Here is a 24,424-nt window from a genome sequence, read left to right as displayed (position 1 = left end):
CAGGTGCCAGTGGACTGCTTGAGCAGTCCAGGGAACTTCCAAGGGCCCTTGGTGCGTCCACATCACCAGGCTGTCCACATGCGGACCCTGTGTGAGGGGAAGAGACAGAGCCCCAGAGTGGAGACGGGAGGGCCTCCCTGAATCAGCTCCTCAGGAAAGAGCAGGCCTTTGTTAGTCTGGCCTTTGTTAACCCTTTGGGAACTGTGGGCTTCAGGTTTTCAGACCATCCGAGGTGAAGGTGGCCACAGGGGCCTGGAAGCTTTCCCATCCTTCCTGCAGGGATGGTCCGTTTCCCTGCACGGAGCTTGGTACCTGGGTACAGCACCCCTGTCCTGTGCCATCGGTGGCTTTACCAATTTTGCATAGCAGCTTTTGAGCTGATCAATAGCTCTGATTGGCTGTTGAGGATTTCATGGATTCCTGTACCCCACCGGGGGGCCCAATATGCTGACAGAAGTTACATTTGTAGTTGTAGTGCTGCATATACATGGGTCCAGTTAGAAGGCTTTGATTCTTTCTAAAGGGAAAGGCATCTCTGAGGGATCGCTGAGCTGACATAGTCTCCTAAAACCATGCTGTCAGGTGGGCGACAAAGCAGGACAGGAGGGTGATTTCGTAGAAGAGTCGGGCCACGGGCCTGCGTGTTCTCTCTGTCCCCAGAGTGCCGGAGTTCCTACGTGCTCCAGGCCCCAGGTTTGCATTGCACATAATTCTCAAGGGCTCATGGCAAGCTGCACCAGGGACACAGAGGGTGGGGATGCGGGGACCCTGCCCCCCGTGGACCAAGGACTCACTGCTGGACTCTAATCTATCTAGGTATTTTTGTGACTTGCAGAAATACCTCCACCTTGCCTGGGCCTGGAGCCACAGGAGACCCTTCCGAAGGTGAGGAATGTTCTGGAACAATGCAAGGCCTGCCCAGGCTGCCCCCAGGAGCCAGCGTCCTGGGGTCTCTGTGCGGCATCCAGCAATGTGAGCTTGCAGGACCCCGAGGAGCCCTCCTTCTGCTTGGAAGCTGAAGACGACTGGGAGGATCCAGAGGCCCTGATCTCACGGCTGCTGTTCCTGAACACCTCCGGATACAAGGCCAGCTTCTGTGGCCTGTACAACGTGGCGCTGCCATGGCTGAGCAGCATGTTCTGCAGCTTTAGCGACGAGGAGGAGCTGACTGAGCGCCTGGCACAGGCCCGAGGGGCAGCCAAGAAAGCTGGCCTCCTCATGGCCCTGGCCAGGCTCTGCTTCCTCCTGGGGCGGCTGTGCTGCAGGAGGCTCAAGCTGTTCCAGGCCCGGGTGTACTTTGAGGAAACACTGGGGACCCTGGACGGCAGCTTCGGGGACCTATTCCAGGTGGTGGCTGTGTACGCCAACCTGACCAGCATTTACTAGAAGCAGAACCGGGAGAAGTGTACACAGGTGGTTCCCAAAGCCAGGGCCCTGCTCCTGGGGACGCCCGGCCACATCTACAGCACCGAGGCGGACGGGGAGCTCCTGCAGCTGGCGCTGCAGTGGGCGGTGGGTGGCCAGAGCCTGCAGGCCGAGGCCCGGGCCTGCTTCCTGCTGGCCAGGCACCACGTGCACCTCAAGCAGCCCGAGGAGGCCCTGTTCTTCCTAGAGCAGCTGTTGCTTTTGCACAGGGACTCGGGAGCCCCAGATGCCGCGTGGCTCTCAGACTGCTCCCTGCTCCTGGCTGACATCTACAGCCACAAGTGCCTACCCCACCTGGTGCTGAGCTGTGTCAAGGTGGCCTCATTGAGGACACAGGACTCGCTGGCCGGCTCGCTGAGGAGCGTGAACCTGGTGCTCCAGAACGCCCTCCAGCCCCACAGCCTCCCCACCCAGACTTCCCACTACCTCAGGCGAGTGCTGGCCTCACTAACCCCGGGCACAGGCCAGGCTCTGCGTGGCCTTCTCCACGCCAGCCTGGCCCAGCCGTACAGCCACCATGGCTACCACGGCCCGGCCATCACCTTCATGACGCAGGCGGTGGAAGCCAGTGCTGTTGCTGGAATCTATGCCATCGTGGATACCCTGGTGGCCCTGGCCTGGCTGCACATACTTCATGGGCAGAGCCTGGTGGCCTTGAACATCCTGCAGTCTGTCCAGGATGCAGTGGTGGCCAGTGAGCACCAGGAAGGTGTGATTGCCAACATGATGGCCGTGGCTCTGAAGAGGACGGGCCGGACGAGGCAGGCAGCCGAGGGCTACTACTGCGCCCTATGGGTGGTTTGGGACCTGGGCCAGCGGAGGAACCAGGCAGTGGTGCTGGCCAACTTCGGGACCCTGTGCCTGCACGTGGGTGCCAGCAGGCTGGCCCAGCACTACCTTCTGGAGGCCATGCGTCTGTTTTCGAGGCTTCCCTGTTTGGAGTGTGGCTGGGACTTTACCCACGTACTCCTGCAGCTGGGTCACCTCTGCACCCGCCAGGGCCCGGCCCAGCAGTGCAAGGGCTACTGTGAGTGGGCCCTTCTGGTGGCCATGGAGATGGACCACGTGCAGAGTGAGTGCCCTAGTTCCTCCTGTGCACCTTCTGGGGCCACTCGGGTCAGGGCACACCTGGGGTTTGTGATTCGGAAACAAGTGGTGGTTTTTCCACCATCGAAAGTGCTGAGTCATGGCCAGCAGCAGATGTTGGCAAGCGCCCTGGAGACAGGCAGTTCCCATGCAGGGCCAGACCCTCTGTGCCCTACTGGGGCAGCCAGCTCTTTCCAATTTGCTCAGGGACCATCCTGCCTTGAGCACGGAAAGTCCTGCGTGCTGGGAATCCCTTTCCATAACCCTGGGATCAAGGCAGGCTCTGCTGAGCTGGGACTTGGGGCCCCTCCATGAGCCAGGCCCTGAACGCCAGTTCTTGTGCCCGTGTTATCTGCTTGGTATCTCGGCAGCCCTGCGCACCTGTCATCCCACTTCACAGAGGACACAGGGGCGGGTGACTGCCCAAAGCCACAGAGCAGTTCATGCAAAAGCAGCTCGTGCAGAGTGTGCCAGGCCCCACCCACAAATGGAGCTTGTGGGGTCCTCGGGAAGTAGGTGCTGAGCGTGGGAACATGAGCTTCAGGCCAGTGAAGCCACAAGAGGGTGAGTGGCGTGATGGCGGGGCAGCACTTGGCCCCGGGTTAGGGAAGCCTCTTTAGCCTGGGACAAGAGGGTTGAGAGGATTTAGTCAAGTAATAGGTGTGGATGAGGGGCTGGTGGTGGGGGAGGGGCTGGCGTTGTAGCCTGTGTGAAGGCCCAGGGGTGAGCAAGTGGGGGTGAGTGAGCAGGGATGAGTGGGTTTGAGCGGGGGTGAGTGAGTGGTGGTGAGTGAGCGGGGGTGTGATGGGGTTGAGTGAGCGGGAGTGTGAGCGGGGATGAGTTGGGTGTGAGCGGGGGTGAGTGAGCAGGGCTCATACAGGGAGGTGCAGAGTTGGAGTGGGTGGGTTGGGTGCTGGATGGTGAGAAGCTCTTCTGGAGAGCTAAGCAGGCCTGGGGCCTCAGGCTGTGGCTTGGCCTTTTCCCCAAGAGCACTGGGGAGCCATGGAGTGCTGTCGAACAGTCACTGCACACTGAGCAGTAAACGGACAGTAGGTGGGCAGGGCTGTCCGAAATCTAGGCAGCAGAGAATAGATGAGGAAGTTGAGTCCAGGGAAATGGCTGAGACAAGGGATACGGTTGAGTCCCCTCTGCCTTGCAGTGCTTTGTCATGGCACAGTGAGACCACTCAGAGGTGCCTCCTGTGGCCTGGACCAGAGTCCCAGGGGCTGTGGCCAAATCTGCCCATTTCCCAGCACAGGCCTGGTACCCACTTCTGGCCCTAGGAGGGATGAGGTTTTGGAAAGGACCGTGTGAAGGGGCCCCGGTCCCACACATCTGCCCAAGGAGGGGTGGGGGGTTCATACCTAGGCTTCTTCCCCAGGGGCATTCTCTGACTGGAAGGAGACCCTCCAGGAGCCCAGTGCCCCAGCCCCCACTGCAGCCTCTGGTGACTCCTGGCACAATAGCCTGTGGCACCTCCTCCTACAAGGCCCTCCCCAGGGTGCTGGGGGATTCAGACTTGGAAATGCAGGCCAGGGAATAGAGATCATGCGTCCCTGTCTCCCCACCCTGCGCTGAACGGTCGAGGAGACCGAGGGTGGGGTTGATACCCCACATGCTTACTTGGGGTCATTTTTGAGTCACTTTCGGTAGTTCGTGTCCTTCTAGGAGTTTGGCTGTTGTGTCTAGATGGTCTGATTTGTTGGTGTACAATTGTTCGTAGTGTTTTCATGGAATCCTTTTATTTCTGTCAGGTCGGCAATAATGTTTCCTCTTTCATTTCTGATTTTAGAAACTTGGGTTTGTATTGCTTATTTATTTATTTTTATTAGAGATGGGGTCTCATCATGTTCCCCCAGGTGGTCTTGAATGCTGGCCTCAGCGATCCTTCCACCTCGCCTCACAAAGCACTGGGATGACAGGCGTGAGCCATGGTGCTCAGTCTCTGATTTTAGTCATTTGTGTCCCATCTTTCTTTTCTTGGTCAGTCTGGTGAAAGACTTGTCAATTTTGTTATTATTTTCAAAAACCCACTTTTGGTTCTGTTGACTATCTCTTTTGTTTTTCCATTCTCTGTATTTTTACTTCCCATTTCCACTCTCACGTTTATTATTTTCTTCCTTTTATTCACTTTGGGTTTAGTTCATTTTCTAGTTTCTCAAGGTGGAAGGTTAGGTTTTTGATTTGAGATTTTTCTTCTTTCTTTGAATGTAGACATTTACAGTTATAAATTTCCCTTTCAGCACTGCCTTAGCTGCATCTTGGAGTTTTTGATACGCTGTGCTATTTTTTTTTTTTTTTTTTTTAGGTTTTGCTCCATTGCCCAGGCTGGGGTGCAGTGGTGCAATCTTGGCTCACTGCAACTTCTACCCAGGTTCAAGCCATTCTCATGCCTCAGCTTCCCGAGTAGCTGGGATTACAGATGTGCACCACCACACCCTGCTAATTTTTGTATTTTTTTATAGAGACGAGGTTTCACCATTTTTCTCAGGCTGATCTCAAACTCCTGGACTCAAGCGATCCTCCCGCCTCGGCCTCCCACAGTGCTGGGATGACAGGCGTGAGCCACCGCGCTGACCCGGGCTGTGCATTTGTTTGAATTCTTCTCAAATTAGTTTTCAGTTTCCCTGATGGTCTCTTCTTTGACTCAGTGGTTGTTTAGGAGTGTGTAATTTCCACATATTTTTGAATTTCCCACTTTCCTTCACTCTTGATTTCCAGTTTCGTGCCAGTACAGCTGAAGAACACCTCTGCTTTGGTCTCAGTCCTTCTCCATTCACTGAGGCTCGTTTTGTGGCCTGGCACATGGTCTGTCATTGGGAATGTCCCATGGGCGCTTGAGAGGACTGTGTATTCAGCTGTTGTAAGGGGGCGTGTGTGACAGATGTCCATTCGGCGTACCTGGTTTCCGGTGTTAATCTTTGAAATGTTTCTGACAATAGAAAATCAGAAGCTTTCCACTGTTCCCAGCACCGTGGCTTTGGGAGAGGCCAGTGAGCCTATGGTTTTGGAGCCTGGTTGCATGAGAGAAGCATGTGTGGGAACACCAGGGGCTGGCTTTGAACCTCATTCCCCCAACATGATGCCATGTGTGGCAGACATGACGCTTGGCTTTGCTCTCTCAGGGTTCCATCTGCGACAGGGGCTACTTGTGCCCGTGGCCTCATCAGCTCAGGCTGAAGGCGGCCCTGGTCCTCGCCAGAGGGACTTTGTGAAGCAGAAATAGATGGCCTGGTGCAGGGGCCGAACCTGGCGGACCTCGGCCCTGGGAGTTAAAGAAGGCCGGCCTCTACCATGAGCATCTGCACCAAGCTGTGCCCATGTCACGGTGTGCTCGGTGTCTGCCCTTGTACAGGTACATGGCCTATCTGAGCTCAGGCTCCCCGCCTATGGGGCCCAGGTTTACAGAGGTGTGAAAGAGACAAGCACAGCGCAGGGGCCTCCGAGCCCAGCCAGCCTCTCTTCAATGCTGGGAGGCTGACATCTTCCATTTTGTCTTCTGCCCAGGCCAGCTGCGGGCCGTCCAGTGGCTGTGCTACTTCTACAGCGTCGTCATGCCCAGCAAGGCCTAGCGTGTCATCTACCATGAGTTCCAGCTCTCCCTGGCCCACAAGGTGACCGACAAGGTGCTGGAGGGGGCAGCTCCTGGAGACCATCAGTCAGCTCTACCTGTCCCTGGGCACCAAGCGGTGAGGGCTGGCTTTGCAGTGGTGGGGGTGTGGAGGGGGGCAAGTGGGTTGGGGGGGCAGGGCAGGGAGGGGGGGCACAGGGAAGCTGGCCCAGGGCCCCATCAGCCCCTTTCCTTTGGATCATTTGGTTCCTTGGCATCAGATGCTTTGAGCTGGTGGGTCTGGGGTCATCCCAGGGCTGCTGCTGGCTCGTGAGTCCCAGCTTGAGCCTCCCTTGTTGGGTCAAAGGTCATCTCAACCCCAGCAGAGGCAGTACGTGCACTCTGGGCTGTTCTTCCTACTATGGTGGCTTTTGTCATCTGACCACTGCCTGCCCCGAGTCTTCACTCCTGGCTTTCATCTGTCCCCTTAAGTGTGACCACAGCAGCCACCTGTGGCTTCTCTCCCACAGAAGACAGAGCCAGTTGTGTCACCTGCTTCCCTGGGGCAGGGTTTCAAGGTCTCACGTCCCATATGTGGCCCACGCTTCTTCCCCGAGCATCCTGACCTGGTGGGGTAACCATGGCCCTGGCCACCCCACCCACAGGCCTGGTGACATTGCTGCAGTCACAGCCCCTCGTGTTGGGCTTACTGAGAGAGCAGGGAAGGAGCCAGATTCCATGGGGACCCGGGAGACTGGCTCCAGTCTTGGCCTCAGGTTCACAGAAGGAAAATGGGCCAGTGTGCTAGAGCCATGCTTCTCAAAGTGTAGTCCCTGGACCAGCAGAGCAGCATCTATATCACCTAGGAGCTTGTGGCAAGTGGGAGTTCTGGGGCCTGCCCCAGCCTGTGGAGCCGGAAGCTCTGGGGGCAGGCCAGCAAGCTATACAGACAGGCCTCCGAGTGACTGTGATGCCTGCACACCTTGAGAACCATCGGCCTAGATAGCCTCTGAACACTAACGGCTCCTGGTGCGTCTGGAGAAGACACAGGCCATGTCTGGGAGGCAGGGGAGATGGACTAGCACACTCCTCCTGCCACAGGGCAGCATGATGCTCGATTCCCTCAGAAGGATGTCCTTCATCTTTTCCATGCCATGTGTGTTCACCCTGGCCCTCCCAGCAGCCTGGGAAGGGCAGAACACTGCACACACAAGAGGGCCGTTCACAGTCCCCACATGCCAGATTCATCTGTCACCAGACCCACGGGAGGAGGCAGACTGGTTCCAGGAGGATGAGAGTCCTTGTTCTGACACTTGTGTCTGATTCCAGGACCTACAGATCCACTCTGGACTACACCAAACAAAGTCTAGGGATTTTTCATTGACCTCCAGAAGAAAGAGGAAGCTCATGCCTGGCTGCAAGCAGGGAAGATCTACTACATCCTGTGGCAGAGCGAGCTGGTGGACCTGTACATCCAGGTGAGTGGCAAGGGATGCAGGAGGGCCCCTGTGCTGTTCACTCTCTGTCCATCCATCCATCCCTTCATCCTTCCATCATCTATTTACCTGTTCATCCTTCCATCCATCTATCCATCATCCATCCATCTGTCCTTTCATCCATCCATCATTCATCTATCCTTTTATCATCCATCTATTCATCCGTCTATCCATCCATTCACCTGTCCATCTACCCATCCATTCATCCACTCACCTGTCCATCTACCCATCCATTCATCCTTCCATCATCTGTTTACCTGTTCATCCTTCCATCCATCCATCCATTATCCATTCATCCATCCATCCATTCTTCCATCATCTTCCCATACACCTGTGGGTCCTTCCATCCATCCATCCATCCATCATCCATCCATTCACCTGTTCGTCTTTCCAACCATCCATCCATCATCCATCCATCATCCATCCCTCTGTCCATCCATCCATCTTCCATCCATCCATCCATCATCCATCCATCCTTTTATCATCCATCCATTCACCTGTCCGTCCATCCATTCACCTTTTCGTCCATCCATTCACCTGTTCGTCCATCCATCCATCCTTCCATCTATCTTTCCATCATCCATCCAACTGTTCATCCTTCTATCCATCCATCATCCATCCATCCATCCATCCGTCATTCATCTGGTCACCTCTTCATCCATTCACCAGTTTGTCCATCCATCCATCTTTCCATCCATCCTTCCATCTATCTTTCCATTATCCAGCCATTCAGCTGTTCATCCTTCTATCCATCCAACCATCTTCCATCCATCCATGATCCATCCATTCACCTATCCATCCATTCATTCATCATCCATCCTTTTATCATCCATCCATTCACCCGTCCATCCATCCATTTACCTGTTCATCCGTCCCTCCATTCTTCCATCCGTCCTTTCATCATCCATCCATTCACCTGTTCATTCTTCCATGCATCCATCCTTCCATCATTCATCCACTCACCTCCTCATCCTTCCATCCATCCATCATCCATCCATCCTTTTATTGTCCATCCATTCACCTATTCATCCTTCCATTCATCCATCCATCATCCATCCATCCATCCTTCATCCATTCTTTTATCATCCATGCATTCAACCACCATCCATCCACCTGTTCGTCCGTCCATCCATTCATTCATCCATCCATCCATCCATCATTCATCCATCCATCCATTTATCCATTCATCCATATATCCATCCATCTATCATCCATCCATCCTCCCATCATCCATCCACTCACCTCCTGTTCATCCTTCCATCCATCCATCATTCATCTATCCATCCGTTTATCCATTCATCCATCCATCCATCATCTATCCATCCTTCCATCATCCATCCATCTGTTCATCCTTCCGTCCATCCATCCGTCATCCATCCATCTGTCCATTCATCCATCCATCATTCATCCATCCTTTTATCATCCATCCATTCACCTGTCTATCCATCCATTTGCCTGTTCATCCATCCATCTTTCCACCAACCATCCATTCACCTGTTCATCCTTCTATCCATCCATCATCCATCCATCCATTTATCCATTCATCCATCCATCCATCCATCACCCATCCATCATCCATCCATTCACCTGTTCATCCTTCCATCATTCATCCATCCATTTATCCATATATCCATCCATCATCCATCCATCCTTCCATCATCCATCCACTCACCTCCTGTTCATCCTTCCATCCATCCATCCATCCTTCCATCATCCATCCATTTCATCCTTCCATCATCCATCCATTCATCCATCTCTCCATCCACCCACTTATCCATCCATCATCCATCCATCTGCCCATTCATCCATCCATCATTCATACATCCTTTTATCATCCATCCATTCACCCGTCTATCCATCCATTCACCTGCTCTTCCATCCGTTGGTCCATTCATCCTTCCATCATCCATCCATTCACCTGTTCATCCTTCCATCCATCCATCTATTTATCCATTCATCTATCCATCCATCCATTTATCCATTCATCTATCCATCCATCATCCATCCATCTACCCATCCATCCATCACCCATCCATTCACCTGTTCCTCCTTCCATCCATCATTCATCCATCCATCCATTTATCCATTCATCCATATATCTATCCATCCATCATTCATCCATCTTTCCATTATCCATCCACTCACCTCCTGTTCATCCTTCCATCCATCCATCATCCATCCACCCATCCATTCATCCATCCATCCATCCTTCCATCATCCATCCACCCACCAATCTACCTATTAATCCATCCCTCCATTCATCTATCTGTCCATTTGTTTATCCATACATTGGTCTATCCACCATCTATCCATCCATATGTACATACATCATCTACCCTCCACCCATCCATACATTATCTACCCACCCATACATACATACAGACACACACACATCATTCCAACCACCCACCCACCCATCCACCCATCCATCCGTCCATCCATCCATCCAAGCATTCAGCTATCCACACAACATCCATCCATGTGTCTACACATCTGCTCATCCATTCATCCATCCATCCACTCATTCCTAAGCCACTGCTGAGCACCTGTTGTATGCCTTTTCCCTCCCTCCAACTGGTTCCCTCACATCCCCCCAGTGGCCAGCATTCTCCCTGAGGGCAGAGGCATGGCCCCTCACAGTGCCTAGCATCTGCTGGCATACAGCTCATGCTCAAAGAATGTGACCACTCAGTTAACACACAGAAGAACGTGCTCCAAGCGACACGTGGCACATCTCCTTACAAAATGAATCTATCATAGCGGCTGTTTTCAGAGGCTTTCCCAAACACAGTGTGATCTGGGACAAATTGTGAAGCCCACGAGCCTGGTGAAACTTTCATTATTGAGTACCTGCTGTATACCTCCTTGAGCTGAGGAGAAGGATCAAGAGCTCATGGCCAAGAGGGGACCAGGCCCACCCACAAACACTGTTGATGTGCAGCCCTGAGCTGCAGCAGGGATGTGGCAACACAGAAAGGAACCAGGTGATGGGCTCCCAGCAATCTGGGGGCCACGGAGACTGTTTGAGTGTGGGGGGGTGGGCTAGGGCTATCCCTGGTGGTAGGATTCACAGGTGTCGGGCTCCTGGGCTGCAGCTGCTCAGTCACCTCCTGACACTCAAGTGCATCAGTTCATTGTCCTCATGCCAGTGGTGGGGCAGCCCTAATGCACAGGTCTGAAAAATGCTCAGGTGTACCTGCAGTGTGTGAGAGGAAGGAGGCTGGCGAAGGTGGGTGTGGCCACCTCGCCAGGTGTGGGTCTTGAGGGAACTTTTGCTCCTTTCAGGTGGCACAGAATGTGGTCCTGTACACAGGCGACTCCAACCTGGGGCTGGAGCCGTTTGAGGCAGCTGGAGACATCTTCTTCAACGAGGCCTGGGAGCGGGAGAAAGCCATGTCCTTCTTCCAGGTGAGCTGGCCTGTGGGCTGATGTATGTGGGCCTCAGGGGGTCACCTGGAGGGCTGAGGCACAGGTGTGGCAGGGCAGAGGCCTCCCACTTGGAGGCAAGGCCACCCATGCACATGCTGAGTTTCCCAGTGGTCTCACCGGGAATGATATTGGCTGTGCCCCTGCCCGGGACAAACACTTGGGGCCTGGACATGGCAATGGCCCTATCCTTGCCTAGTGGTCTCACCGGGAATGATATTGACTGTGCCCCCTGCCTGGGACAAACGCTCAGGTCTGGACATGACAGTGGCTCTACCCTTGTACCTGATGATCTCAAGCAACCATGAGTGGGAAGTCCTGTCCCCATCTTCCAGATGAGGAAGCTGAGGCTCAGAGAAGCACAGGGACATGTCAAAGGACACACAGCATGTCAGTGGGAGGCCCAGGGCCAGGGCCCAAGTCTGCCTGCACCCCGAAGCAGGGATGGCTTTTCCCTTCCTCTGAGCTCACGGTGTGGCTCAGCCCTAGGCACAGATAAATGTGGTGTTTTTAGAGCAGAGAGGAGTGCTGGCTCCCCCTAGTCAGACCCCGGTGCCCAGGTGGGAGAGGCTGGTCTGAGGCTGCCGGGTGTAGCTAGATGGCCTCAGGTGACTCTTCAACCCCCAACTTGGTGTCTGAACCGTGCGTTATCCCAGAGCACAGAGCTCTGCAGAGGTGCAGGGGTAACTGGGGCGTGGGATGCTCCAAGCACATGTTTGAGCTCTGAGGAGGCGCTGGGCAAGGTGGGTGCTGCGGGAAGCCTGACCCCACCTGCCTGTGTGGTAGGACCGGGCCCTGCCCCTGGCAGTGACTATGGGCAACCGCAAGGCGAAGCCGCAGCTGCAGCTGTGCAACAAGCTGATGGCACTGCTGGGCATGCTGGAGGAGCCCCACGAGGGCTTGGAGGTTGCCCACATGGCTCTAGCACTCAGCATCACTCTGGGTAAGTCCCCTGAGCCCCCGTTCTGCCAGGATCCACACTTTGCCAGAGCCCAGCCTCCAGGTCTGTAGGGCAGGAACTGAAACAGCTGCTGGATTTTCCTGGTCTCCTGTCCAGGCAGGCAGATCTGCCCAGCTGGCTTCCCCATCCGGCCGTGCAGCACAGCCCGAGGTCTCTCACGCAGTGCTGAGCTCTGCTTCCTCCGTCTCTTCCCGCTGCTGACCACAAGGGCCACTCACTGTGCCCTCTGCCTTCCAGACATGCCAGGCATCTCGATCCCTGTATGTGCCAGGCCGAGTGGCACAGTCCCTTTGTCTTGTGCCCTTCCCACCCTCATCAACCACATGGTTCTCCGGCTGATGAAATCCCAGTTCCCCTTCCAGCAGCCTGCCCCTTAAGGCCGGGCATCCCCTGGTGCTGTGCCAGGATCGTCTGTCCTCCTCCAGAGACAGGGAACCCTGGGTGGGCCGCATGCCCCAACGCCTTGTGCCTTGGGGCTCAGTACACAGTAGGTGTGCAGCTGTGTGGGAATGCATTGAATGCAGGCTCCACAGCACTCGTCCTGAAAAGGGGAGGACATCAGAGACAGCCTAGGTGGGTTTGTGCATCTGTGGGGGGACCTGGAGCTCAGGCATGCGGTGACTCCCCAAGGTAAGGGGCTCTGATCATGACACACCCAGGAGGAGTCGGATGTCACGTCTGTGGGCTGCATGGAGCCGGGGTTCCCAGGAGCACCTGGACTGCATGGGTTTTGGGCTCCCCTGGTTAAAACCAGTGAACAAAGGCAAGTGGCTATGTGTAGGCAGAGCTGGGCCATCCAAGTCCGACTTTGCCAAAGCCTCACAGTAGACAGGGGCAAGCCTTATTAGTTCTGCTTTGCAGATGGGAAAGTGAGTCTGGGAACCCAGAAGGGACTGGCCAGAGCTGCCCGGGTGACCACAGGTGCCTGGAGGCAAGCCAGGTGCTGCCCGGGGTCTGCATACCTGCTCCTGAGGGGCCTGTGCCCTAACTGCCCCAGGAAGCCATGTCCTCACACCTGCCCCTTTGGCCTGCACCCCAGGGGACCGGCTGAATGAGCACGTGGCCTACCACCGGCTGGCCGCCCTGCACCACCTGCTGGGCCATGGCAAGCTGGCGGAGCACTTCTACCTCAAGGCCCTGTAGCTCTGCAACTCGACGCTGGAGTTCGACGAGGAGACCCTCTACTACATGAAGGTGTACCTGGTGCTTGGTGACATCATCTTCTACGACCTGAAGGTGGGTGGGGAGGGGCAGGGCTCGGGGTGTTTCCAGCCCCCTTGGAGTGGGATCTCCACCCAGACCCCAGGGGCCTGGGTTCCAGCCTTCCTTTAGGAATGGCCCAGTGGCTTCCCTGGAGCTCTGCACATGGCTGGAGGAACCGGCAAGGTTCGCAGATACAACCCAGCTCCCAAGCTGCCCAGGCCCCACCCTCAAGAACTCAGTCTCAGCCTGGGAGGCTGACACGTGAGCGGGCAATGGTGGCCTCTGGGTAAAGAAGGGGGATTGTAGTCGGGGGCCCTCCTGGAGGAGGTGACACCAAACTGAGTCTTGACAGTCAAGTGTCAACTTGCATTTAAGAAAGAAAACAGGGTCGGGAGAAGGACATTTTGGAGGATGGCATCATCCTCACATTGAATCCACATTGCAAGATCCAACCCAAATCCCAGTGCCTCCTCTAGGAAGCCTGCCCAGGGTGCCAGCCTGCACTGAGCAACTCCTTCCTGGAGTCCCGAGACACCTTGAATCTTCACATCACCCAGGAAGGGTGGGGTGGGACCCGTGTCTTACCATCCGCTTCACAGACGGGAACCCCAGCTCACGGCAGGTGCAGTGGGGTGGGGCCCCAGTCAGCCAGGCTGAGACCTTGCTGGGTCGGGTCTGTCTCGAGGGGAGGTGCTGTGCTCTCTCAGCCCCCAGCCCTGCAGGGGTGGAGAGCTGGGACTGGCAGACTCAGACCTAGGGTGTCTCCATCCCTCTGCCCAGCAGGCACTTGCCCTTCCTCAGCATCGCACTGGCACCGCATCAGTACTCCTTATGGGCTGAGGAGCCAGGGTGCTCCAGTCCAGGAACTGAGATCTTGGCCTTAGGACAACATGAGGAGCTGGGGCAGCCCTAAGACCCCGCCCCGTATCCCTCACCACAGGCCTGGGGCTGCCCGGGAGGCCCCCACCCAGTGCTGGCGACACCTGGTGGTCAGAAGCGGTCCCTGTGGCCTCTCAAGTCCCAGCCAGACAGGGAGGTGCCAGGTGTCAGGCCCAGAGGGACGCTGCTTACCATTCAGGGGCTTGCCTGGGACCCAGGGGACGGGCCTCCCAGAAGTGGGCCTTTATCTCTCTTGGTCAAGCCTGCCGCCCACTCCGCCTGCACAAGAGGAATGAAAGGGCCAAGTAGTAGCTGAGAGGCCAAAGTCCATGGTTGGGGTCGAGGGGCAGAGGCCTCCTTCACCTCCTTCCCATGCACAGCCCTCTGGGCCTCATCGTGACTATGCTGTCAGCCCAGGCCAGCTTCCCACAGGGAGGCCCCCTCGGAATTCCCCAGGGGTGGCTGTCTTTCCAAGGCCACACCCTCCTCCTTGTATAGGAGGCTCTGGACTGAGGGCCCAGAGGAGTGGGAGAGAAAGCTGGGCTGGATGGGGCCTGAAAGGCTGGCAGAGAGGCAGGGGTAAATGGGCATCCTTGCCGATTCCCTCTAAAATGTGGTCCCCTTTAGTCTACACGTGAGAGTGAGCCCTGGAATAGGGTGGGTTAGGTGTGTCCTGGCTCAGCCTGCCACTCACTAGCTGCTGCACACACTACAGGCACATGGAAATGCACACACACATGCACACAGACATGGGCACACGCACATACAGGCACGCACACAGACACACAGGCGCACACACACAGGCACAGGTGCGCACACAACCACATACACAGGTACACATGCACACGCACAGGCACACACACAGGCGTGCACACAGGCACACGTGCACACAGCCACACACACACAGGCACACAAACACGCACATGCACAGGCACATGCAGAGACATGCTTTGGCTGGCTCCTTCCTGTTTAGTTAGGATGCCCCCACCCCTTCAGGAAGCCCTTGCCTCCCACCCCCGTCTGAGTCAGGGGCCTCCTGGGCCCCCCCACAGGCTCCTGGGCTTCCCTCTGCCACAGCCTGGGCCACCTTTGTGGTCAGTGTTCAGTTCCTAGTATCCAAAGGTAGAGACGATGATATTACTGGCCATATCACAGGGGGTGTACACCCTTCTGATACTGTTTTTGACATTCAGTGGGGGAGACGATAACATGAATCCCAATATCGCTGAAGGTGTACAGACCCCTGTGATATAGTTCCTAATGCACAGGGGAAAGAGAAGAATATTGCTCTCAATATCGCAGGGGGTGTAACCACCCTGCCCCCTTTATATTGTTCCTAATATGCAGCAGGGTGGAGGCTGATAGTACTCTCAATATCCCAGAAGGTGCACACACACCTGTGATATAGTTCCTAATATCCAGCAGGAAAGAGGCTGATTTCACTTTCAATAGCGCAGTGGGTGTACACAGCCCCCAACCCCGGGTTATCGTTCCTAATATCCAGGCGGGAAGAAGATGACATGGCTGACAGTATCGTAGGGGGTGGACACCTCTTCCTTGATATGGTTCCTCTTATCCAGGGGGTGAATGGATGGTATTACTCCCAACAAACTAGGAACCGTACAGCCACCCTGGGATTTTGCCCTTAATAACCGCAGGGGAGAGGTGATATTACTACCAACATTGCAAGGGGTGTACACCCCTCCTGTGATATTGTTTCTTATATCCAGGAAAGGAGAAGATGGTCTTAGTACCAATTTTGAAGAGATGGACAGCCCCATGGGATATTGCTCTAAAGATACAGGTTGAAAGAGGATGAGAGTCCATCCGATATAACAAGGGGTGTACACCCCGCCTGTGATAAGAATCATAAAACCTAGAAGAAGAGAATGACATGGCTTCCAAAAACACACGGGGTGTACACCCAACCTGTGATATTGTTCCTGTCATCTAAAGGAAGAGATGATGATACTACTCCCATTACCGGAGAAGGTACACACCCCCCCGTGATGTTGTTCCTCATAACTTGTGGGGGAGAGCATGATATTACTTCCAGTACGACAGTGGCTTGACACCCAGTCTGTGATACTGCTCCTAATTTCCAGTAGGTAAAGTATGATGTTCCTGCCAAGAGAGCAGTGGGTGCACAGCCACCCTGTGATATTTCTCCGAATATTCAGGGAAACACAGGAAGACATTACCGCAAATCTCCCAAAAAGTGTACAGCCATTGTGTGATACGGTTGCTTATATCCAGAGGTGCAGAGGGTGGTGTTCGTTCTCCTGTCACAGGCTGTGTACATACACCCTGTGAAATTGTTCCTAATATCCTGAACAAAAGAGACTGCTAATAATGGACACACATTGCGGGGGGAGTAATTGGCTCTTACGGTCCACATCGCAGGGGGTTGAGGCACACCCCGCGATATGCGGTGTAATAGCAACCCCCTCTGCCCCCCTGGCTATTATGATCCACATCGAATGGCAGTTCAGGACACCAGCCCTGCCCCAACCCTGACCCAGACAGTGGGTGTCATGGGACCATCTCAGGGTGAGTGGTAGCTCAGCTCTAAGGTATCCCTGTTGCCAAAGACCAACTGTTCCTGCTAGTTTGAATCTGGCCACAGGGTCTCTGTTGGTGAGTCAGATGACCATGAGGCAGACACCCTGAAATCTAGCATGACAGAGCTCAACGCCCCCATGTGAGGCACCATAGCACGCAGACTTTGCAGACCTTAATATTTGTCCTTAATAACCACGGGAGAGAGGTGATATTACCATCAACATTGCAAGGGGTGTACACCCCTCCTGTGATATTGTTTCTTATATCCAGGAAACGAGAAGATGGTATTAGTACCAATATTGAAGGGATGGACAGCCCCCATGGGATATTGTTCTAAAGATACAAGCTGAAAGAGGATGAGATTCCATCCGATGTAACAAGGAGTGTACATACTGCCTGTGATATGAATCGTAAAACCTAGAAGAGAGAATGACTCAGGGCCACAGCAGGCCCTGAGTGAGGAGCAATCTGATCAAGATCCTGGGGTCCTGCCACACAGCCCTTAAACCAGGGACTGGAAACTGTTTCCATAAAGAGCCAGGAATCAGTATTTTCAGCTTTGCCAACTGATCTTTGCCTCAAGGATGCAACTCTGCCGTGGCTGCACGACAGCAGCCTTCTGCAGGTGGCCTGTGAAGAGATGGGCATGACTGCACCCCCAAAAAACTTTACTTATGGACACGGAAACTTCTCAGTGTCATGAAGTATTAGTATTTTATTTGTTTAACCATTTGGAAATGTAAAATCCATTCTTGATTCACGGGCTACAAGAGCAGGCAGGGACAGGCTGCCCCTTGCCGACCTCTGGAATGAGCTTAGAGAAGGAAATGACAGGCTGGGCCAGTGCAGCCTCCTCACAGAGAATTCGCTGCAGGAGGGTCCTTCTTAGCAACCACTTCTCATCCTTCATCTTGGCTTCAAGTGCAGTTCAGGTGGAGAAAGAGAGAACAGAACTGGCCTCAGCAACAAGAAGGAAGGAGACACAGGGTCAAGCAGCCGTGTGGATCGATCACACTCAACATTCACACCAAGCAGAGCACAGGCAGGACCAGCCCGGGGGGCTGAAGTGGAGGCTCTCTGGGGTGGGGGACCTCTGGGTGGGCAAGATTCACTACCTAAAACTCATATAGAAGTTCTACACAGCAGTAGTTACAGAAAACACACACTAAGAAAAGGCCAAAATAAACATAGGACAGCCGCCTTTGACCGCACCTTATCCCTCAGGAACCCACCTTCAAGCCATGGCAGATGAAGACTCACTTCCTGGTACCCTTCCCGGTGAATTATGTGGGCGAATGCATCCGAACTGTCCCCTACACAGACCCACATCATGCCAGGTAGGAGGGTGGAGGTCGGGACCTCTCAGGCCTGAGCCTTATGGAAGCAGCTTGTCAAGCCTGTTCGAGTTCACAGGGCATGTTTTAGCACAGCAAAAGTCTGTACTGACTCCAAGTGTTGGACCTGGGGCTGCATGAGTCTACGAGCAGCCCTCTTTAAACAGCAGAGTCTTTATGAACAAAGGCCCTAACCACAGACTCCTTTCAAAATGCCCCAGGTACTCATCTCATCTCTAGGTGAAAATTGAATGAATTTAGGCTGAGACCTCTGATAAACATGGTAGATTAAGCCTTCGTGAGGACAGATGCATGGAACGATAGCAAAGGCAGATCAAGACACGAAGCCACAAGGGAGAGTGGGAGGTGACCCAAGCAGCCATGGGGGCTACAGGAGAACCTCATGAGCCAGACTGTGGTGGGTGGGTGGGTGGGGGGTGCCTGACCCGGAGCCACAGAGGGACAGGGCAGTGGGGAGAAACCAGGTGGTCCTGCAGAGCCCTGCAGGTGGCAGGGCTTGGGGCTGCCTCACAGTCCCTCTGAGGAGTTTGCCTCCCCTGTCTCCTCACACAAGTCAGAAGCTCAGGGAAGGAGGCCCTAGGTTGAGCGGCCAAAGCCACAGCCGAGAGTGAGGGTCAGGCCTGTTCCCAAAGTGGCGTAGGGCAAGGGAGTTTGCAGCCTACCGTCCGGCCCTCCAGCCCCTTCTTCCGAAGTGTGGCTACCCCTCGGCTGTGTTCATCCCATCTGCGGAAACTGGCCAGACCAAGAGGACAGACTCACAGACATGCACTTTTGGGGACCTGTCAGTTGGGTGTGGATGACACAGATCTGTGCAAACATGTTATATCCCAGAAATTCACTTCCTGTATCCTTGTCCCAGGCAGCTACCCCCATGAGGGACTAAACCAAGGAGGAGACCCCCAGGGTCTGGCTCCAACCTCCACTGGTCCCAACTGACAGCACCCCAGCCACCCGAGTAGTAGAGAGAGGAAGGCAGGCTTAGGCCTGGGCAGTCTATCCTGATAGGAGAATGTGCCGGGCCTCCAGGGTGCACGTGTGTCATAGTAGGACCACAGATGGGGAGGTGTGTAGCCAGGCATGAGGAAATGTGGGGCTACAATGGGGGCCCAGAAAGAGCTCCCCTGTAGAAAAGAGGTATGTGGTCAGCTCTTTTGTTCATTTATTTCCATATTTGTAGAAGATAAACAGATCTGTCTGCTGTGCCAGCAGAAGAGTGGTGTCTGTTTCCACCATCCAATAGGAAAGTGCAGACAGAAAACACTAAAATGTGGAAGTTCCTCCTGGGCCAGGGGGATTCTAGATCTTTTATTTTGTTTTTGTATTTTATAATCTTTCAACAGTGAGCATCTGTTTTTAATATACAAGTAATAGAAATTTCTCAAGAAGGAGGATGCATGGATGGATGGAACACCATCCCTGCTGGTGCTTGTAGAGGCTCTGTCCCCCAGGGTCTGGCTCCAACCTCGCTGGTCCCAACTGACGGCGCCCCAGCCACCCGAGTGGCGCTGGGTTTCTCCTGGAGGGCCCACACGAGATGGTCATGACTTCTCCCAGCACAATCCCTGGGAACACGCCCACTCCTTCCTTGATTTCCCACCTGGCCTATTTGACTCCCTTCATCTGCTTTAGGAAATGGCACATCTGTGGAAGTGGTGACCTGGGGCTGATCTCGCCACGGGCATCTTTAAGGAGCCTGTGTCTTTGCTGCAGACGCTACCATCACTGTCTGCCCTGCCTTCTGTCGGAGGTGGATGTGTTCTAGAATCATCTAGAATGTGATGTCACCGTTCGCAGTGGAAGGCAGATAAAATCAGCCCCGTTCCTGGAAATGTGCTTTATCGGAGAGTGTGTGTTTTCTTAAGGGATTCCTATAAAACTCAAAGAGTTTGACTTTAGTTTCCTTTTTTTCCATATTCTGATGTGAGACATTTAAATAAATGTTCATTTGCACACTTGCCTTTACAATAGAAATAACCTCTTTCTACTTCACCAGATTTTTAAAATGCCACATATGCATTGGAACAAGTCACGCAGTGTGGTGCTGGAAGTGTTAGATTCCCTCCCCACCACCACTGCTTCAACCCTGTAATCCAAGCCAACTGCTTGAAAATTGTGCTTCCTTGTGCTTTTTAGTTTTTGTTAAAAAGAAAATCTCATGCCTGTAAGCCCAGCACTTTGAAGGCAGGAGGATCACTTGAAGCCAGGTGTTTAAGACCAGCCTGGGCAACAAAACTAGACCCTGCCTCTACAAAAACTGTAAAAATAGTCAGGCATGGTGGCACGCACCTGTAGGCCCAGCTACTCGGGAGACTGGTGGGAGGATCCCTTGAGCCCAGGAGTTCAAGGCTGCAGTGAGCTGTGATTGCACTTATGCACTCCAGCCTGGCGACAGAGCAGGACCCCATCTCTTAAAAAACAAGACCAAAGAAATGGGACCATAATTTATGTGGCATTATTGTACAACTTGATTTTATGTTCATTTTCACTTAATCCAATAATTACTTCATTGTCTATGCTTTTTTTTTTTATCAGCCATGGTGTTTTTAACTTGCATTTTTAAATCATTCATTTCAGTCTTAAAATCCTTGCACGTTTGATGACTGCTAAATTCCTGCATACAGAAATTCGAGAAAAAGGTGGCGCTTATGGTGGAGGTGCAAAACTCAGCCGCAGTGGGGTTTTCACCCTTTACTCTTACAGGTGAGCTTTGCTGTAGTTCACACATTGAGATGCACACGGTGTTTTAGTCTCCTACTCATGATTATCAGTGTCATTTTCTTCTACTGCAGTGAACTTTAGACAAAAGTTGTTCTGTGTGCTGCTTTTCACTTCTCAAGCACTTAGCCACAGCCAGCAATGTCCTTTCTGGTGCAAGGATTGGGGCCAGCAGCCTAAACGGGAAGCATTCTGCCTTCAGTAAACCCTGGCTTAAGCCAGCATATTTTGGCAGAACACGGTAGTGCCTCCATCCATGGTTTTGCTTTCCATGGTTTGTAACCCACAGTCACCCTCAGTCTGAAAATATTAAATGGAGAATTCCAGACATAAACACTTCCAAAGTTTTAAATTGTATACCATTCTTCTAAGCAGTGGGATGAAAGCTGACGCTGTCTACGGTACCTGCCTGTTGGTCACTCAGTAGCCGTCTAGGTCATCAGATACACTGTGGGTATCCAAGAGCTTCTGTTCACAGAATGCTTGTTTTACTTAGTGTAACTTTTATTAGTGTAATTGTTGTATTTTGTTAATATCTTGCTGCACCTAATCTGTACTTTTTCATAGGCATAGGAAAAAAACACAGTATCCATAGTGGCTGTCTGAGGTTGCAACCCTGCTCTGGGGGACCTGGAACACAGGCCCCAGGTGAGGGGCTGAGATACAGCCTGAGAGCATTCTTAGCTCATTTCAGTCGGAGGTGCCTGATGTGCATGCAGTTGTGTTAGCTTTCATAAACATAACACCGTTACTCTAAAACAATGAATTCTTGATTGTCTATGGCTTTGCTGACCAAGAGAACCTGTATTCTGACACTTTTTAAGAAGGAGCTGGCCAGGCATGGTGGCAACTGCCTGTGGTCCTAGCTATAGGAGGCTAAGGCGGGAGGATCCCTTGAGCCTAGGGAGGTTGAAGCTGCAGTGAGCAGATTGCGCCACCACATGCCAACCTGGGTGACAGAGTGAGACCCTGGCTCGTGGATGCAGAGATAGATTAGGTAGGTAGGTAGGTAGGTAGGCAGGCAGGCAGGCAGGCAGGCAGGCATGTAGGTAGAGAAGTCGGTAGCCATTGCCACCCTGCTGAGTTCTCCCCCCTTGCTGTGCTGGAAGCCACTCTTCTAGACAAGGATGGCAAAGCAGCTCACAGCCCCTCTGCAGCTCTGAGTCAGGGTGAAGGGAGGGCTGGGCTCTTTCCATTTACACAAAGGGAAGTCTGGATCGGCCCCTCAGGCAGATTCCTGTACTACCCTGGGTGTGTCCTTAAGGGAGATAAAAGGAAAACCTTTGTTTGCTTAATTTTTCCATGTGAGTCTTCTGTAATTTCCTTGTCATCTTGACCTGCCCCCACCCTCCACATCTTTCCTCTCCTGCTGAGGTCACAGAGAGGTGTATTTAATAATCTGGGGAGGACATTACGCAGACAGACCGTGTCTAAGAGGGAGAACGTGTTGAAAGCCTTATGTGATGGGACTTAAATTTCCACTGAGAGTAATTGAGCAGTTTGTCAGTGGGCTGTTTGGACTAGATCAGGTGTAAAATAGAGCTGTTAACCCATAGAAGATGTTGAACTGTTAAGTCACAGGTTTGTCATAAACTTGTCCATTGGTAAAATGTTTGCCTGTTTATTTCTCTGGGTTTCCTAGGGACCCAAATACAATAGAGACGCTCCAATCTTGTGGGAAGGTTGTTTACTGGGCAAAGTCTGGAAAATTCATGCAGCAAGGCATCGACAAAGCCAAACTTTCTGTCTTCTCAACCGTAGATGCTCCTGTCGCTCCTTCAGACAAAGGTATTTTGAGTATAACAGTGAGAATCTCAGTCCATAGCCTCAGATGACATTGCTGTTTTCCCAGCTCCCCTCATGCACAGGCAGGAGCACCAGCTTCTGGCACCTCCGTCCTTGCCTGTGATATGATTTCCATGTCTGACACCCTAAACATTGGCCTTGGAAATACGCTTCCCGACATCCGGGCGAGAAGAGCGTATCCGTCATTTCAGTTTTACTGACCTGAGGCCCAGTGGGGCCAACCCACGGCAGTGTCTGGGCTCATTAGGGTAGAAGGACGACGTGGGCATGGCCCTGGCCTGGGCACGTTACTCTGTAGAGCCACTTTTGCTCACAGCATTATCAGCCTCACACGGCCCTGACTGCGTCCACGCTGCAGAAGCAGGCCTTGGTAGGAGTCAGCGTGGCTCGTGGGAGCTGGAGGTCAGGGTGTGATCTCTGGGCTGTTAGACACGTCCCTGTGGTTGAAACACGTACGTGAAATAACAGTGAGATGCGCCTGTCCCCTCCGGGACACGAGTGCACAGCCCACTGTGCGAGCTCCTGGGCGGCAGCCCCGCTATGCCTGTGGTTTGTCTTCTAGGAATGGACCACTTCTTGTACGGCCTCTCGGATGAGATGAAGCAGGCCCACAGGGAGCAGCTCTTCACCGTCAGCCACGACAAGCTCCTGGCCGTGAGCGATAGGTGAGTGGGGAGCGGGGGAGACAGCGTCTGGGATTGGAGGCCTTAACGGCACTGACGCAGAAGCCAGTCCTGGCTGACCTCGCCTGCCTTCCTCTCAGGTACCTCGGCACTGGGAAGAGCGCATGGCCTGGTCATACTCGGACCCGAGAACCCCAAAATCGCCAAGGACCCATCCTGGATCATCAGATGAGCAGCCCTGGTGCCCCTGACTGCAGGAGCCCCCGAGACAATAGGCCTCTAGAGCTGAATATGAAAAGTCAGAAATGCTACTGCTTTTTCCAAGAATATTGTGTCATTTTTAAGGTGTTGCCACTGACTGGCAAGTCAATCGAGTGACCAGGAAGACGTTCATTGAAATAGTCATGCACGAAATGCCAAAGATGCATCACATAGAATTTTCACTTTCTACTGACAGAAAGGCTTGTTTTACCTCATTAGTTCTAGAATATTTAAGAATCTAAAAATAAAGGGCAACTCTGACTTAACCTCTGGTTGAGTCATTATTTTAAGCAGCATTTAGGGCCTTTACTAAAAGAAGTAAAATGAAAAGGTACACAAAGGTGTCCCATGTCTACCTGTGCCGATTCATGAAACTCGATCACACCGAGGCCCTGTGGGAGCGTCCTCCTAACAGATGGAAGTTCAACGGGGCGGCTGGATGGAAGCAGTCCTGAGAAGCAGGTGGGCTGGGGTGAGTAAGCGCTTACTTCGTCTTTTTTTTTTTGAGGCGGAGTCTCGCTCTGTCTCCCGGACTGGAGTGCAGTGGCCGGATCTCAGCTCACTGCAAGCTCCGCCTCCCGGGTTTACCTCCCGAGTAGCTGGGACTACAGGCGCCCGCCACCTCGCCCAGCTAGTTTTTGTATTTTTAGTAGAGACGGGGTTTCACCGTGTTAGCCAGGATGGTCTCGATCTCCTGACCTCGTGATCCACCCGTCTCGGCCTCCCAAAGTGCTGGGATTACAGGCTTGAGCCACCGCGCCCGGCCCACTTCGTCTTTATACAGCCAGAAAGGAAAGCTTCCATGCCAGCTCTTCTTGGCCGTTGGACTCTGATTTCCCAAACAGCTTGTTTTTGGGGTCTCCTCTCCCCCAATACAGCTCTCCACCCCCGCTTCTGAGGCACAGTGTGGTCTCTTGCAGACTAGAGCTAAGAGGCAGAAACGCTGTCCCTACAAGAGGGGGGCCCGCGAGGGTGGCAGGGCTGTCACCCCAGCACCCATGTCTGTTCTGGCAAGAGTCATCAGAGAATTCCAAATTAGGTCCCAGCGAGGACGGTGGCTTGGACTGGATGAGAAA

At 53.5% G+C, this 24,424-nt stretch overlaps 1 protein-coding gene and 1 pseudogene across 4 annotated transcripts in view; both read left to right on the top strand.

Annotated features, from left to right (window-relative positions):
• The window catches only part of LOC117082991 (presequence protease, mitochondrial-like), a 40,131-nt gene extending 16,517 nt beyond the window's left edge, over nucleotides 1-23,614 (top strand). The window contains exons 1-6 of one of the 4 annotated variants that reach the window (XM_033210119.1): nucleotides 17,813-17,925; nucleotides 19,573-19,788; nucleotides 20,518-20,643; nucleotides 22,301-22,446; nucleotides 23,027-23,129; nucleotides 23,228-23,614. In XM_033210119.1, coding sequence (XP_033066010.1) covers nucleotides 19,772-19,788; nucleotides 20,518-20,643; nucleotides 22,301-22,446; nucleotides 23,027-23,129; nucleotides 23,228-23,465 — 630 coding nt within the window. In that variant the 5' untranslated portion in view covers nucleotides 17,813-17,925; nucleotides 19,573-19,771 and the 3' untranslated portion in view covers nucleotides 23,466-23,614. Of the gene's footprint in view, nucleotides 1-13,129; nucleotides 13,181-17,812; nucleotides 17,926-19,572; nucleotides 19,789-20,517; nucleotides 20,644-22,300; nucleotides 22,447-23,026; nucleotides 23,130-23,227 lie in introns of those variants that run through there. The other 3 variants (XM_033210118.1, XM_033210121.1, XM_033210120.1) reach the window with 3 other exon arrangements.
• Nucleotides 79-16,731, top strand: LOC117077337 (annotated as a pseudogene).
• Nucleotides 23,615-24,424: the final 810 nt, after the last annotated feature.

Source organism: Trachypithecus francoisi, unplaced genomic scaffold (assembly GCF_009764315.1).
Source record: "Trachypithecus francoisi isolate TF-2019V2 unplaced genomic scaffold, Tfra_2.0 Lachesis_group0, whole genome shotgun sequence".
Taxonomy (NCBI): Eukaryota; Metazoa; Chordata; class Mammalia; order Primates; family Cercopithecidae; genus Trachypithecus; species Trachypithecus francoisi.
The sequence above is the reverse complement of the archived record's forward strand: the minus strand, read 5'-3'. Positions and strand labels throughout refer to the sequence as shown.